Source organism: Pan paniscus, chromosome 10, assembly GCF_029289425.2.
Source record: "Pan paniscus chromosome 10, NHGRI_mPanPan1-v2.0_pri, whole genome shotgun sequence".
Lineage (NCBI taxonomy): Eukaryota > Metazoa > Chordata > Mammalia > Primates > Hominidae > Pan > Pan paniscus.
The window spans coordinates 15448601-15465251 of NC_073259.2; the positions used below are offsets into that span (position 1 = coordinate 15448601).

The 16651-nt window shown below is 35.8% G+C and overlaps 1 protein-coding gene across 5 annotated transcripts in view; it reads left to right on the forward strand.

The window, feature by feature from the left end:
- Positions 1-16651, forward strand: part of CLEC12A (C-type lectin domain family 12 member A) — a 56746-nt gene that overhangs the window by 6610 nt on the left and 33485 nt on the right. For 3 of the 5 annotated variants that reach the window (XM_063592998.1, XM_003829643.6, XM_034935336.2), the window contains exons 2-6: positions 3383-3493; positions 10746-10844; positions 11118-11306; positions 12367-12518; positions 13806-13915. In XM_063592998.1, coding sequence (XP_063449068.1) covers positions 3383-3493; positions 10746-10844; positions 11118-11306; positions 12367-12518; positions 13806-13915 — 661 coding nt within the window. Of the gene's footprint in view, positions 1-3382; positions 3494-10745; positions 10845-11117; positions 11307-12366; positions 12519-13805; positions 13916-14952; positions 14984-15314; positions 16037-16651 lie in introns of those variants that run through there. The other 2 variants (XM_034935335.4, XM_034935334.3) reach the window with 2 other exon arrangements.

The following is a 16651-nucleotide window of genomic DNA, read 5'->3' on the forward strand; positions in this document are numbered from 1 at the left end:
GGAACAAAGAGCAGGAGGACAGGGGATTGATCTCCTAAGGGAGGTCCCCTGATCCGAGTCACAGCACCAAATTTCACTCGCGTCCGTGTGAAGAGACCACCAAAGAGGCTTTGTGTGAGCAACAAGGCTGTTTATTTCACCTGGGTGCAGGTGGGCTGAGTCTGCAAAGAGAGTCAGCGAAGGGAGATAGGGGTGGGGCCGTTTTATAAGATTTGGGTAGGTAAAGGAAAATTACATCAAAGGGGGTTGTTCTCTGGTGGGCAGGAGTGGGGGTAACAAGGTGCTCAATAGGGGAGCTTTTCAGCCAAGATGAGCCAGGAGAAGGAATTTTAGAAGATAATGTCATCAGTTAAGGCAGGAACAGGCCATTTTCACTTCTTTTGTGGTGGAATGTCATCAGTTAAGGCAGGAACCGGCCATCTGGATGTGTACATGCAGGTCACAGGCATATACACAGGCATATGATGGCTTAGCTTGGGCTCAGAGGCCTGACAATAACAACCCACAAAAAATACATAATTTAGGTAATGGATAATGTATCACTTATGTTTAATATTGGAAGACATCTGTAATTATATTTGCAGATTGTCTCTTAGTATTCAACTAGAATGAAAATTGATATAGGTTGATTTCATATCTTGTCTATTGCAAATAGTGCTGCAATAAACATGGGAGTGCAGGTATCTATAGTATATATACACAATGGAATATTATTTGGCCATAGAAGGAAATGAAATCCTGTCATTTGCAGAAACAGTAGTGGAACTGAAGGTCATTATGTTAACTGAAATAAGCCAGGCACAGAAAGACAAATATCACGTTTCCACTCATATGTGAGAGCTAAAAGAATGAATCTCATGGAAGCAGAGAGTAGAATTGTGATTACCAGAGGCTCAGAAAGGGGTGGTGGGGGATAAAGATAAGTTGGTTGGGTACAAAAATAAAATTAGATAGAAGGAACAAATTCTAGTATTTGATAGTACAGTGGGAAAACTATAGTTAACAATAATTTATTGTATATTTCAAAATAGCTAAAAGAGAAGAAATGTACTATTCCCAACAGAAGGAAAAGGTAAGTGTTTGAGGGAATGAATACCCTTATTACCCTGATTTGGTCATTACACATTGTATACAGGTTTCAAAATATCACGTGTACCTCCAAAATACATGCAACTATTATGTATCAATAACAAAATTTTTAAAAAACTGATATAGGCTGTGAAGGGCAAACCATGTAGTCATCTCAGATCTCAGCTTATTCTTGTGGATATAAATGTTTTAGCTGGCTCTAAACCAAGGATTTTGTATGAAGTAATACTTATTCAAATATTTTCAACAAAATAGAGTACCTTGCAAACAGGACTTTGAGATTTTTCATTTGTTTCCCTTTACAATTCATCATATACGCTTCATCTTCTAATGTTGATTGATGAAACAACGTTCCACATGAAACAGCAGAGCAATAGAACACAGAACAGGACTCTGCCTGTGTGGTGGCCAGTTTCCATCCTTTCACAAACAAAGAGATATTTATAAACAAATATTTATATGCAAATATTTGATCCACCTAGGAAAAAAAGAGGGCTACTCTTTCCCACCAGGAGAGGCCTTATAGCCTGTGCACGTATTTGAACAAGGCAACCAGAGAGAGACTTTGATGGTCTCAACTCTACCACTCACCAACTCTGTGATGTTGGATACAAACTTAAGCACTTTGCAACTCACTTCCGCATCTGTAAAATAAGGGTGATAATAATAGTACCTGGTTTAGAGAGTTGTAAAGATAAAAGCAACATTAGTAAAGTACTTAGGATGAAGTAATCATGTTTTGAATATATTTTCCTTTAAATGTGGCTGCCAATATTTTCATGGTAATATTTTCAAATGTATTCAATAGCTTTTTATTTATCAGGAGAAAATCAGTTGTTTTAATTAAATTGACATTGAATTTTTGATACATTTAGGAGAATTTAGTTTCTTTTTATACAGTATTGACGCTTCTAATCCCACAGCATGTTTTTCTATTTTTTCTTTTCTTCAATAGTTTTAAAATTTTTTTGTTCATTTTGGTTGTGCAAATATCTAGTTAATTTCTATCTGTAATATTTTCCTATTTATTTTTAGTAGCTCTTATAAAGGGAGCATTTTGTTTTTCCTGTCTATCCTGACATAATAAAGCAATTAGTTTTTAATTGATTTTTAAAAATATTTATGCATTCTCTTTCATATGTATAATAATAATACCTAACCATTTTATGATTTACATGTGGCAATGTCAAGAAGAATTTTAAAGTAAGATTTACTAACGAATATTAGAGAACATGCTCAAAAACAGTCCTCTCCACCCCCTCACTTCCACTTGCATTCTTGATCAAGAAGTGAAATAAAAAATACTAAGACTATTGAGTCAAACTAATAAGACACAAATCTGGACTTTGGAGACTCATTTCCCTCCCACTTTTGATAGCTTAGCTGAGGAGGAGATCAAATGTGTTGAGTCAGTCTGTAGAGAGATAGCAAGGCTGATTATAGTTTTCCTGGCCTGCAAAGCTGTTTCCAGAGCCCTCAGTATACAGACCTTGGCCATCAGTATGCATACTCTCTGGTGTGGTTTCTGGGCCTCAGATCCCTTAATATATAGGTTGGCGCTGAAGTAATTTTGTAAACTTTTAATGGCAAAAACCACAATTACTTTTGCTTTTAATGGCAAAAACCAGAATTACTTTAGCACCAATCTATATATTGTTATTTAGAGAAACTAGGCATTCCCTACCTCTCTTAGGCAAACCTATAGCTATGTAACATGGCAACGGAATGACACTAACTGTCTCATTCTCCTTGGGAGTGCTCTTTGTATGTTCAGTCTCCCAGTGAAGAGAACCCTTCTATCAGGACCTTCATCATCATACAAAAGGAATATCTATGCCAGGCCACAGCTTCAGATTAGTGAGTGTCTGAGAACTGCATCTTTTCTGTTATTTTTCTGCTTGAAAGTTTTTCACCAATAAATCCTACACTATGTCTGCACCATGTGGTGCTAGTTATTTGTGTTCTCTTGCATGACACTAATGATGTTATCCAAACACAATTTCAAAAACTACTTTCTGTAGTTGGTAAATATATAGAAATTGAGAAAAAGGAAGAAATATGAGGAAGAAAGATGTTATCTGTTGCAACAGTTCAATGTTCTTAACTGAAGCCACAGATGAGATTTGGCTCATTTGCAGACATATGGGTGATTGGAACAGTAGGTTTATAAACAGAAGTTTAAACTTGTAAGCTTAAGCTTCCGTTTATAAACAGAAGTTTAAAATTATAGGTCCTGTTTAACATTCAGCTCTGTTAACTCACTCATCTTTTTGTGTTTTTACACTTTGTCAAGATTTCTTTACATATTCATCAATGTCTGAAGAAGTTACTTATGCAGATCTTCAATTCCAGAACTCCAGTGAGAAGGAAAAAATCCCAGAAATTGGCAAATTTGGGGAAAAAGGTAAGATTTTGAGTTATGGATGTGTTGTAAGTTTGTATAATAGAAGTGGTTATAGACTTGCATCTTCAATATTAGTGATATAGTTATTATTCAACTTAAATTTTCAATTAAGTCTCTTATGTTTAAGCAAAGGAACAAAAAGTGTATGAACAAAATGATTAGAAAAAAGGGTTTTGTAAAAACACTTATCTCTGCATTGAATAATCAATCTTTTACGTTTTTGAAATTTTTTATCACACTCAATATAATTGGGACAGAATTTTTCAAATGATTGGGTTGTATGAAGATTTTATTTCTTTATGAGATGAAGCCATGGAAAAAGAAACATGTTCAGGAAAGTCATGATTTCATATGTGTGTGTGTGTGGTTTTTTTTTTTATAAGAAAATGCTTTGTGTCAGACAGAGAGACCTTTATAGGATTTCATTTGACTATCTACCAAACTAAGCATAAATCACCCTAAAATTTCTCCTACTTCTTTTGGAGATTTTTTACTAACTTACTAAAAAATAAAATATATTAAGTTAAATGAAATGAATCATTAAGGAATAAAGGAAGAAAAGAGGTAAAGAAATATCAGAAGACATAATATATTCATAATATTCAAAACCACATTATATCAAGTAACTTTGTATTTTTCAATTCAAATTAAAATCATGAAATAAGTGGTCCATCTGTGTTGACTTTCACTTAAACAAAACTACTCTTCATCTTACTCAGAATCCTATAGTTTTCCTATTATGTATGGTTCTTGCCTTCTGGCTCCTAGCCTTTTGGGAGTGAAATCTGCCCTAGCGAATCCATAGTTTAAATCAGTGTATTTGAGTTAAAAATAACTTAAACAGTGATAGTGGAGAACACAAAGAAGGGTGATAGAAACAGAAAAATAAGGAGAGAAGAGTGCCAAAATTCTCACATATTATTTAAGTTGTTGTCCTCTCTCCTCTCCCCACACAGAATATAACATCTTTAATATTCTAGCATTGCTATAAACAGAAATTCCACTGTTACATCTTGGATCCATTTATGATGAGCATTGTAAATCTTGAGAAAGGATAGCAGATTAATTCTGTTGGCTTCTTTTTTAATACTGAATTTTTTTTTAGAAAGAAGAAGGGTTTAAGAAGTTTACAATATTTTCTGTCTTTATTTCCTTGTTTATATTTCTTCTTTTATATGCTGAAAGAGAATGGGCATATCATGAGCCTAATATTACCAACAATTGCCCTTCACTTGTCCTCTCACACCCTTTCCCACCTCTTTTCCTGCCAATCCACCTTAAGTTCCCACCACAAGAATTCCCTGAATTCATGGAAATATTGAATCCATGTCTTCTTCATGTTCTTAATCTCATCTAATTTTCTCATTATCGAGCTTAGAATCTACATTATGTAATATAACATTGTATTATGTAATGTCTACTCTTAGTCTCTTACACTTCTCCTCTTCAATGTGTGTTAATTTTTCCTTAAAAACTCCAGCTCTGGCTAGGTGCAGTGGCTCATACCCATAGTCCTAGCACTTTGAGAGGCCAAGATGGGAGGATTATTTGAGGCCAGAAGTTTGAGACCAGCCTGGGGAAAGTAGAGATATGCCATGTCTATAAAAAAAATTTTTTTTAAATTAACTGGGCACCCATAGTCTCAGCTGCTTGGGAGGCTGAGGAAAGAGGATTACTTGAGCCCAGGAGTTGGAGGCTCTAGTAAGCTAAGATCAGGCGAGTGTACTCCAGTCTGGGTGACACAGCAAGATCCTGCCTCAAACAAATCAAAACAAAACAAGACAAAAACCCCAAAAACAAACAAATAAAAACAACTCCAGTTCTGGTTAAACCCGAATATCCACCCAGTCTGCCCCAGAGTTGAATATTGCTGGTGAAAAATACACAAATTTTCAACCCCAGTTACTCTCACCTTTCCTCTGGTAAGAAAAAAGCATCCATCTACACTTTTTTTTGTTGTTATTTAAATGTCTATCCTACCATGTCCTTACTGATACTCTGCTTTCCTTCCAGACAGTATTTACGATAAGTATGTACTTATGAAGGGACAGCTCCTCATTTTGCTCTGAATTTCAGTCCATGTGTCGTTTTCAAAGACAGACTTCTGTAATTTTTTCCTTTCTCTCCTGTGTCGTTATTCTCTCTTCCTTCTCTGCTTTTCCTTTTTGGTGCACCAACATACTCTGCTACTCACCAATATACTCTGCTACTCCTTTTATAACAAAACACAATCCTTGCTTGACCACTTAAGCCTTTCCATTATTATTTAACTTCTTTGTTTCCTTTCACAACTCAACTTTTGAAAGCATTTTCTTTGGCCACTGACTCTCAGTTCTTCACCTCTCATTCTGTTCTCAACCAACTCTATTAGGCTTCTGCCCCCTTGGTGCCATAGAGACTGAGCTTTAGGTCACTGATGTCCTGCCTGTTTCATCCCAATAGTCACATGTCTCTTCCATTACTTCACTTCCCTGCAGCATTGAAAAAGTTGAACAGTCCTCTAAATGCTTTCTTTGCACATCCCTCCTGACACATCCTCATGGCTTCTCCTGTCACCATGCCTGCCTCTCCTCATTCTTTGTTGATTCCTCCTCCTAGATGAAACTCTACAAGATGGAATACTCTGAAGCCCTGTCCTGGGTCCCGTTTTATTGCATCACTCAGTACACTCTTCTAATCTACCTCATTCAGTTGTTTGACTTTAAATAGAGTGACTCCCCAATATCTCTGTATGACCTTTCCCTGAATCTCAAGACTAGAAAATACATGTGCCACTTTCACATTTCCATAAGGAGTTCTAATCTCATTTTAAACTTAAAATGTCAAAAATAGTAATATTTATTTTTCTTCTAAAATTGTCTCTGTCTCCAGACAGCCTCATCTCATTAAATACACATATAAATATATATTTAAATACAATTTTCAAGTGTTTTCTCTGTGCCAGTTCTGTTCTAATTGCATTATAAATATTAAATTATTTAGTGTCTGATACTTTGCAGTCTTTCTGTCTCCCATGCTTTAACCATATTGAAACTCAGACACAGAGATGTTAAAAGGTGTTAAATAATTTTCCCGAGGTTTCACAAGCAATAAGCAGCAGAACCAGAATTCAAACCGAAACATACTGTTATGGTTTGACTGTGTCTCCACCCAAATCTCATCTTGAATTGTAGCTCCCATAAGTCCCACATGCTGTAGGAGGGACATGGTGGGAGGTAATTGAATCATGGGAGTGGGTTTTTCCCATGCTGTTCTTGTGATAGTGAATAAGTCTCATGAGATCTGATGGTTTTATAAAGAGGAGTTTTCCTGCACAAGTTCTCTCTTGTCTGCGGCCATGTGAGATGTGCCTTTCACCTTCCACCGTGAGTGTGAGGCCTCTCCAGCCACATGGAACCATGAGTCCATTAAACCTCTTTTTACTTATAAATTACCCAGTTGTGGGTATGTCTTTATCCGTAGTGTGAAAATGAACTAATGCAGTAAATTGGTACCAATAGAGTAGGGCGCTGCTGTAAAGATACCCAAAAATCTGAAAGAGACTTTGGGACTGGGCAACAGGCAGAGGTTGGAATACTTTGGAGGGCTCAGAAGAAGACAGAAAAATGTGGGACAGTTTGGCACTTCCTAGAGACTTCTTGAATGGCTTTGACAAAAATGGTGATAAGGCTGAGGTTGTCTCAGATGGAGATGAGGAATTTGTTGGGAACGGGAGCAAAGGTGACTCTTGTTATGTTTTAGCAAAGTGACTGGTAGCATTTTGCTCCTGCCCTAGAAATTTGTGGAATGTTGAACTTGAGAGAGATGATTTAGGATATCTGGCAGAAGAAATTTCTAAGCAGCAAAGCATTAAAGATGTGACTCAGGTGCTGTTAAAAGCATTCAGTTTTATAAGGGAAGCAGAGCATAAAAGTTTAGAAAATTTGTGGCTTGACAATGATAAAGAAAAGAAAATCCCATTTTCTGAGGAGAAATTCAAGCCAGCTGAAGAAATTTCTAAAGTCATGGGGAGCCAAATGATAATCGCCAAGGCAATGGGGAAAATGACTCCAGGGCATATCAGAGGTCTTCCCAGCAGCCCCTCCCATCACATGCCCAGAGGCCTAGGAGGAATAAATGGTATTATGGACTGAGCCCAGGGTCCCTCTGCTGTGTGCAGTCTAGGAACTTGGTGCCCTGCATCCCAGCTGCTCCAGCCATGACTAAAAGAGGCTAAGGTACAGCTCAGGTCATGGCTTCGGAGAGGGTGCAAACCCCAAGCCTTGGTAGCTTCCATGTGGTGTTGAGCCTTTGAGTGCACAGAAGTCAAGATTTGGGTTTTGGGAACCTCTGTCTAGATTTCAGAGGATGTATGGAAATGCCTGGATGTCCAGGCAGAAGTTTGCTGCAGGCATGGGGTGCTCATGGATAACCTCTGCTAGGACAGTGCAGAAGGGAAGTGTGAGGTCAGAAGCTCCACACAGAGTCCCCACTGGGGTACTGTCCAGTGGAGCAGTGAGAAGTGGACCACCGTCCTCCAGCTCTCAGAATGGTAGATCCACTGACAGCATGCACTGTCCACTTGGAAAAGCTGCAGACACTCAATATCAGCCCATGAAAGCAGCCATGAGGGAGACTGTACCTTGCAAAGCCACAGGAGCAGAGCTGCCCAAAGACGTGGGAGCCTGCCTCTTGCATCAGCATGACCTGGATGTGAGATATGGAGCCAAAGGAGATGATTTTGGAGCTTTAAGATTTGGTGCCCTTTGGACTTGCATGGGGCCTGTAGCCCCTTTGTTTTGGCCAATTTCTCCCACTTGGAATGACTGTATTTATCCAATGCCTGTACTCTCATTGTATCTAGGAAGTAACTAACTTTCTTTTGAATTTACTGGCTCATAGGTGGAAGGGACTTGCCTTGTCTCAGATGGACTGTGGACTTTTGAGTTAATGATGAAATGAGTTAAGTCTTTTGGGGACTGTTGGGAAGGCATGATTGGTTTTGAAATGTGAGACATGAGATTTGGGAGAGGTCGGGGTGCAATGATATGGTTTGGCTGTGTCCCCACCCAAATCTCATCTTGAATTATAGCTCCCACAATTTCCACGTGTTGTTGGAGGGACCTCATGGGAGGTAATTGAATCATATGGTAGGGGTCTTTCTCGTGCTGTTCCTGTGATAGTGAATAAGTGTCATGAGATCTGATGGTTTTATAAAGGGGAGTTTCCCTGCACAAGTTCTTTCTTCTCTTGTCTGCTGCCATATGAGGTGTGCCTTTCACCTTCCACCATGATTGTGAGGCCTCCCCAGCCACGTGAAACTGTGAATCCATTAAACCTCTCTTTCCTTATAAATTGCCCAGTCTTGGGTATGTCTTATTAGCAATGTGAAAATGGACTAATACACATGCTAACCCTAAAGATGGTGTTTTGCTTTTTATCACTATGAGATACTGCCTACAAATGTGCATATCTACCAACTTTCTCTAAAGAAAAATCTCAGAAATTTGTGCCATAGATTTTAGCTTAAAAATGTATACTTAATTTATCCATGGGTCATCAAATTCCCTAGTACTAGCTAGTCAAACTTCTGTTCTCTTTCACATGTCATACTGTAACAGATTTCTTACTGATAAAACGACTCTGTTATTTTGCCCTCCTAGATTAAATTCTTCCAGTGGTTTCCCCAAAAATCTAACTTATTCTGGCTAGAAAAGGCTGTAAATAACGTCTCCTCCTTGTTATTTTAAAAACAAAACAAAAGAAAACAAATAAAACCTTTAACATCATTTTTCACATTGGCCACAATTCTTCTGCCCCTCTGAATATATTCTGTTTTTCAAATAGAAATCTTTTCCTTAAATTATTGTCTTTGAACTTCATGTAATTGCTACCTGTAATGTTCTTCCTACTTATTTTGCATGCTGGTTCCTATTCATAAGATTTGAACTGCCTGCTCTCTATAACAGCTTAGTTTTAAATCTCTGCACAACATCGCCAAATTTGAGATCTTTTCTCCCTTTCTTTCTTTCTCCCTGTCTCACTTATATATCTATTTATCTATTTCCTCCTACAATTAAAATTTATACCTGTGAAAACAGGAACTTGTACATCTTGCTCACTTTGATATTGTTAGCACCCAGGATAATGTCTAATAAATACAAGGCACTCAAAAGATAACTTTTGAATAATTGAACTTTTTAATAATTGAATAAGTTCATTGAATAAATAAACTTTTGAATAATTGAATGCATATATAAATAAGAAAATAATTTTAAGAAAGATAGCACTGGCATTTATAATTCTAATCTTAGATAAAATCTTGAACATGTAGTTCTTTCAGTAGCAACTATTTTCTAAAGTCTACAGAAGTTAAGTTTTACTATTTATTAGTAATTCTCTCTGGATTTCACAATATTATTGCACCATCAACTATGAGATGTAAGACATAGCTCAAAAGTATAGTGAGATTATTATGGTATCCCTGAATTGGATTTTCTTGAAATATCTAGCTAGTCTTTATACATAATGATGATTTAAATAACATAGTCACAATGATAATTCGCTCACAAAGTTTATAATTCCTGTTTTTTTTTAAATAGAGAAATGATCTATTCTGGGCTTCACTATTCATTAAAAAGGAAGTATTCAATAAAAGTTTCTTGCAAAAACACATGAAAATTTTTTTGAAAAATTGCAATAAAAATGGTGTAGATCTGGACTGACTAAGATCAAAAGCTAATGGGAGGACAGCCAAAGACATTATGAAAAGACAGCCTATCTTGTTCATTCTGCAGCTAAATTCTCATAATTACCTGGGGGGATACATAAACAACTGAAACTGTTTTTCTTGACATGCCACAATTGTCTACTCAAGCAAAGACTTCTCCTATTGGCTTCTCTGTTAATTTCCAGCTACTCGCTTTTCCCAAATTTGTACAAACAAAATACGCTATATCTAGGTTGATTGGTTTTCTCCATTCTCTATTATAAATTCTGTTTTTGCTTATCTGTTTTTTTAAATCAGTCTACCAGTTAACAGCTTCTCCTGCCAGAATCAATTTACATACAAAACAATTAAGTGATTTTGATTTATTCTTGACATATTCTTCAAAAATATTTTTTGAATATTCTTGAATGGCTAGCAAATCCATTTCTTTCCAATAGGCATATTAGGAAATAAAGGTAAAATGAATGAATGAATGAATGAGTAAATAATCCAAATGAAAGTTATACCATTTTTAGGCCTCTCTGTTAATTTTGCTTTCCACAGCACCTCCAGCTCCCTCTTGTGTATGGCGTCCAGCAGCCTTGTTTCTGACTCTTCTGTGCCTTCTGTTGCTCATTGGATTGGGAGTCTTGGCAAGCATGTGTATGTACTGCCCCTGTTTTGGTCAAAAGAGGAAGTATCTAGAATTTCAAATATTTAACAACAAAAGTTTATTCCTTCAGTGGAAGATTTATAATAATGATAGGTGATAGGCCCACAAGGAGGACTTACAATGTGGAACTTAGTCTCTTTCCCTCACTCCTGTAGAGTAATTGCTTTCCCTACCCCTTTAATCTTTATACTACTTCTGCAAATGATCAAGGATGATGGCTCTATTGAGAATTTACAATTTTTTGTCATTTTTTTAATGTGGAGTTCACGTAACTCTGAAGATAGAAATGAAAAAAATGAACAAACTACAAAACATCAGTGAAGAGCTCCAGAGAAATGTTTCTCTACAACTGATGAGTAACATGAATATCTCCAACAAGATCAGGAACCTCTCCACCACACTGCAAACAATAGCCACCAAATTATGTCGTGAGCTATACAGCAAAGAACAAGGTAATCTTGTATTCTCTTGGAGTTATTTATTGGACAATAAACTAAACCACTGAGTCTCTTAAGAATCATTTTATAATTAGCTAGCAGCCTTTCTCTAGGGAGTCATAATTTGGGGGAAAGAATTACATGTGGTTGATGGAGAATTCATTGATATTTCCACGCAGTTAGAAGAAAAACAGAAAAAGTAGTAACAACAATAGGCCCCAAAATTATCAGGAGATAATGGTTACATAATAAAATGTTAGACAAGACAGTTTCTCTAATCTGTCACTTACTATAATTATTCTGGGCACTGAGGTTAATAGAAGACAGGGAGGAAGTGACACCTCTTTACAGGTGACTTCATTCTTAAATTTCAGTCAGTGATTGATAACAAAGTCCATAGAAAAAAATAAACTGAGACTTCACCTTTGGGATTGGGGAGTTGGTCTTCTAGTGTCTCCATAGGTTTCTATAGTCATGGTTGCTAAAACATATTCCTTTTGCTCCTGAGAAACCTCAAAGTTTCAACATTTCAGAGAACAAAAATTAAAGAAGATAAGATTGGTATAGATAGGTGGGGTTAATTCTTACTATACAGAATGTTTCCAGTAATTAGTTTTTATTGTCTTTAAAGAATATACAAAATAACAAAGAGGAATTGACATAGGAAGACACACTTGAATCCAAATGCTTAATTTGAAATTTTTTTGTTCAAGTTATGTGTCTGACACATTATGGTGGTATATAAGGAACTAGAATACAGGATTCACTTACTTCCCCTTTGATGTAAAAAAAAAAGAAACAGCATGTAATCCCAGCTACTTGGGTGGCTGAGGCAGGAGAGTCACTTGAATCCAGGAGGTGGAGGCTGCAGTGAGCTGAGATCACGCCACTGCTCTCCAGTTTGGGCAATAGAGCAAGACTCTGTCAAAAAAAAAAAAAAAAAAGGGAAAGAGAGAAAGAAAAAGAAAGAAGAATAAACAGCAAATGTGATCAATGTCACACAGAGAGGAAAGGAAATAATAAGAATTATTATGACTATCAACAAAACCCAAATAAAACTATGTTCTTCTTCCAGAGCACGAATGTAAGCCTTGTCCAAGGAGATGGATTTGGCATAAGGACAGCTGTTATTTCCTAAGTGATGATGTCCACACATGGCAGGAGAGTAAAATGGCCTGTGCTGCTCAGAATGCCAGCCTGTTGAAGATAAACAACAAAAATGCATTGGTAAAGCCCAGGTGTTTCTACCATCATGGGATAGAGAGGGGTGTGGCATGTTGGAGAAGACTTCAATCAACCCACTCATGATTCTGGTTTATTTCAGTTGGGGTGTGAAGTGACTGAAACTTTGTACACTTATCTCAAGATATCATAGGCAAGGTAAAACATACAAGTTTAGGAACTTAGCATAAGAGAAATATTACTAGCTGACAGGTAGGTGAGTATTACAGGGCACCCAGAATCTATAGGTCTGTAAGCATTTCCAAATTAGAATCTAGCACCAAATTTCAGAACTTAATTTATAAACATTTATCTAAAAACAGAGGATATGGAGATTAATCCCCAGGGTTAGCAATTCCATAAGAACTACATGGGAGAATATGTTTTGTTTCTACCATTTTGTACTTTTTAATTCACTAAGAGAAATAGGCAAGTTATAGTAGGTTAGCATAAAATATGTACAAACAAGAAGAACTGAAGTAAGATGGCACAGGCAAGTGTCAGATATATTGTACTGAGTCCTTGAATCCCAGGAAAAATGTGTTTTCTAGTAGCTTTATTGATGTATTCATTTTCTTAGTTTTCCATGTCTAAATAATGTTTCCATGTTACACTTATTACATAGCATTTTTGGTCTCTCACATAGTAATCATATATTTTTAAGCAAAATTACATTTTCTAAAAGTCTCTGCTTCCCCACAATAAGAAACTTTCATCATCCTTTATAGAAGAGAGAGAAATCAACCCACAATCTCTTCCTCATCAGATCATTCTCAAGTGACCCATTCACAGTTACTTACTCTAGAAAAAATTTTTAAAGGCTGGAATAAGAAAAAAACCTGTTATTTGGCTACAAAATTCTGGACTGGTTCTGAATTCTGTTCTGTAACCACTCACATCTGAGTGTGTGGCATTTTTTTTCCTACTCTTTCTGTTTCTATTAACTCTTGTTTATAGCCATTACCCACCTCCTTTGGCCCTGGACACAATATTTACTGCTCAAATTTTTTAATCCTGAACTTGTCATCGTGAACTCTTCATTGACTGTAAATTAAGGTTATACATGGATTAGTAGGGCCTCTCTTCTTGTGAGACCAGCAATGATATTGTTAAAAATATTGAAATTTTGTAGTAAGGAGTACTTTCTTTCAATTTCTTATAATGACATTTAATAGTAGTAGTGCAATGTCCAGTACATTACCTTAAAACAGCAATTTGTAAGAAATTACATTATAATGTAAAATACAAAAGTAGGAGACTGTTTCTTAAACAGACCATCTGTATTTCCTGTAGGAATTTATAAAATCCCAGAGTAGATCATATGACTATTGGCTGGGATTATCTCCTGAAGAAGATTCCACTCATGGTATGAGAGTGGATAATATAATCAACTCCTCTGCCTGGTAAGTGTCTATTCTTGTTAGAATTTTATAGCTGGGTTTGAGTAGAGGTATTTTCCTTAGGAGCACTGTAGATTCAAATTAAAACCAGCTTCAATTGAAATTGCATGCTAAAAGAACCCTTTTCTATCATGCTTCTTTGATGTATTTTCTAATACATAAAGTTACCATAAATGTCTTCTCATAATTTTGACAAGTAACTAACAAAATTACAGCAGCCAAATTATGGAGAACTCTGTAAATAATTTTATCTAAGAAAAATTGTGGAAGCCCAGAAAAGTCATTGGACTAACAAGTACTTAATATTGTGATAAGTTCTAGGGTTCAAAGATGAATGAAATATTGATTCATCATTAAAGTTACTTAACCATCAATTTTATGTGCAGACTGATTGAATTATGCTAGAGATAAAGAGAATATAGTGTGATAAATGCTTCAGTAAGAATACACAGACTAACAAAACATAAATTTTAGCAATGATACTTTTGTTATAAATGACACTTCAAATGGGCATTTTAAAAAGTTTATGGATTTAGGGGGTACGATTGCAATTTTGTTATATAAATATATTGCATAATGATGAGGTCAGTGTTTTCAGTGTAACCGTAACCTGGATAGTGTACACTGTACCCAATAGGTAATTTCTCATTCTTTATTTTCTTCCCACCCTCCTACTTTTTGGAGTCTCCAATGTCTATTATTCCACTGTTTATGTGCATGTGTACATATTATTTAGCTCCTACTTAAGTGAGAATATGCAGTATTTAAGTTTACGTTCCTGAGTTATTTCATTTAAGAGAATGGTCTCCAGCTCCATCCATTTTGCTGCAAAGTCATGATTTCCTTCTTTTTTATACTTAAGTAGTATTTCATGGTGTATATACTCTAAAAGAAAGCATGGTTTCATGTTTTCTTATCCAATAATCCGTTGATGGACACTTAGGACAATTCCATGACTTTGCTATTGTAAATTGTTCTACAACAAACATTTGAGTGTAGGTGTCTTTTTTTAATACAATCATTCCTTTCCCTTTGGTTAGATACCCGATAGTGGAATTGCTGGATCAAATGGTAATTCTATTTTTAGTTCTTTGAAAAATTGCCATAGAGTTTACACTAACTTCCATTCTGAAATGGGCATTTTTGAATGAAAAATTTAAAGACTGGTTTAGAAGAGCACTTCAGGTGAAAGAATATAAACTTTAGCTTAATATATCACATATATAGTATAGATAAAATAATTTGTTGTGTAGTATAATGAGGAATGTGGTTATAAATATACTATTTTAAGTGGATTTATACATTGTATTTGTTCTGCTTATAATGGGGAAAAAAGTCTTTACATGTAAAAATAGTGGCAAATTCCATTTGTATTTTTTAATCTCTGAAATTTGGGAAGCAGAAAATATCAGACGAAGAAAGAAACCAGAGTCTCAACCTGCTGGACACTATTGGAAGTCCATCATTTAACACGTTTTTAGTATATACTTTTAGCAGGAGACAGCTCTGAGTCAACGGTGTTGAGGTGCCACCACAGTGAGTTTAGGCACTCAGATCCCTGCATACTCATCACATTGGGCCATAATGGCAAATAGAATTTTTTGTTTTGTTTTGTTTGTTTGCTTTTTCTTTCACATAGAAATAGCAAGTGTAGGAGTGTGGGTCAGAAAGACAAGGTGGCGCTACCTCTGATGGTTGGCAATGATAGGATACAATGGGAGATAAGCAATCTACAAATGGAGTGGAGAAGGATATATATTTTAAAGGCCTAATTTGTAGTGAAAGACTAGAGACAAAGGTAATGTGTGTGTCAGGAGAGAGTACAGATGGAATCTTGTTTTGCAAACGTAGAATATGTATGTGTTTGTAATTATTGCAAATGGAATGGTAATCTATAATGGAATGGAAAACATTGTAGATATTTTCAATTATCAAAAAGAAAACTGAAAAAGTATATAATAATTGTATGTATGATATATATGTGTGTGTGTGTGTATATATACATCTTCACTTTATAACTCTGTTGTTTTGGGGTTTGTTTCTGAAAGGGGGTTGTAATAAATGACATCTGTACTATGTCACCACAAATAAATCTCATTCTTAAACATTTAATTGATGAACTTATTTACTGGTTGATATCATTATTTTTTTACCCAAGTATTGATGCTAAATTAATCTAAAAGATAGTATTTTTAATTTATAAATTTGTTTCTAATGCATAGTCCCTGATCACTAATCTAGTATTTATGGGCTGGTCATTAGAACTTCAGAGAAAAATCTTTTGCGAAATGTCACTTGGAGATGATGTTAAACTTAAGGTGTCATATATCTCAGGTGAATTCCTGACTTTGATGATTATAAAAAAAACTTGAGGGATAAAGGGTCCAAGTCTCACTACTCCTAGCCAATTAGACTAGGAGAATCTTATGGAATGGTATTATTCCAAATTATATTATATATGAAGGGGCTGGGGTGCTAACTCTGTAAGGAAAGGACAGCAAATATCAGATGTTAGAAAGTGGAAAAAGCAGGGAGAAATGAAGCAGTGTTTGACATTGCATATGTGTCAACATAAACAATTAACTCGGACATTCTTGATACTCTGAACATTAAATTAGATTTAGTTTAAACAACACAGAGTCTAGGGCAATAATATCATGTTGGAAGTGTAATTTTTTTTCTGTGAATATGTTTCAAATATCTGACTTGCCAAGTGTAATTCTTTACTTTCTCTTTCAG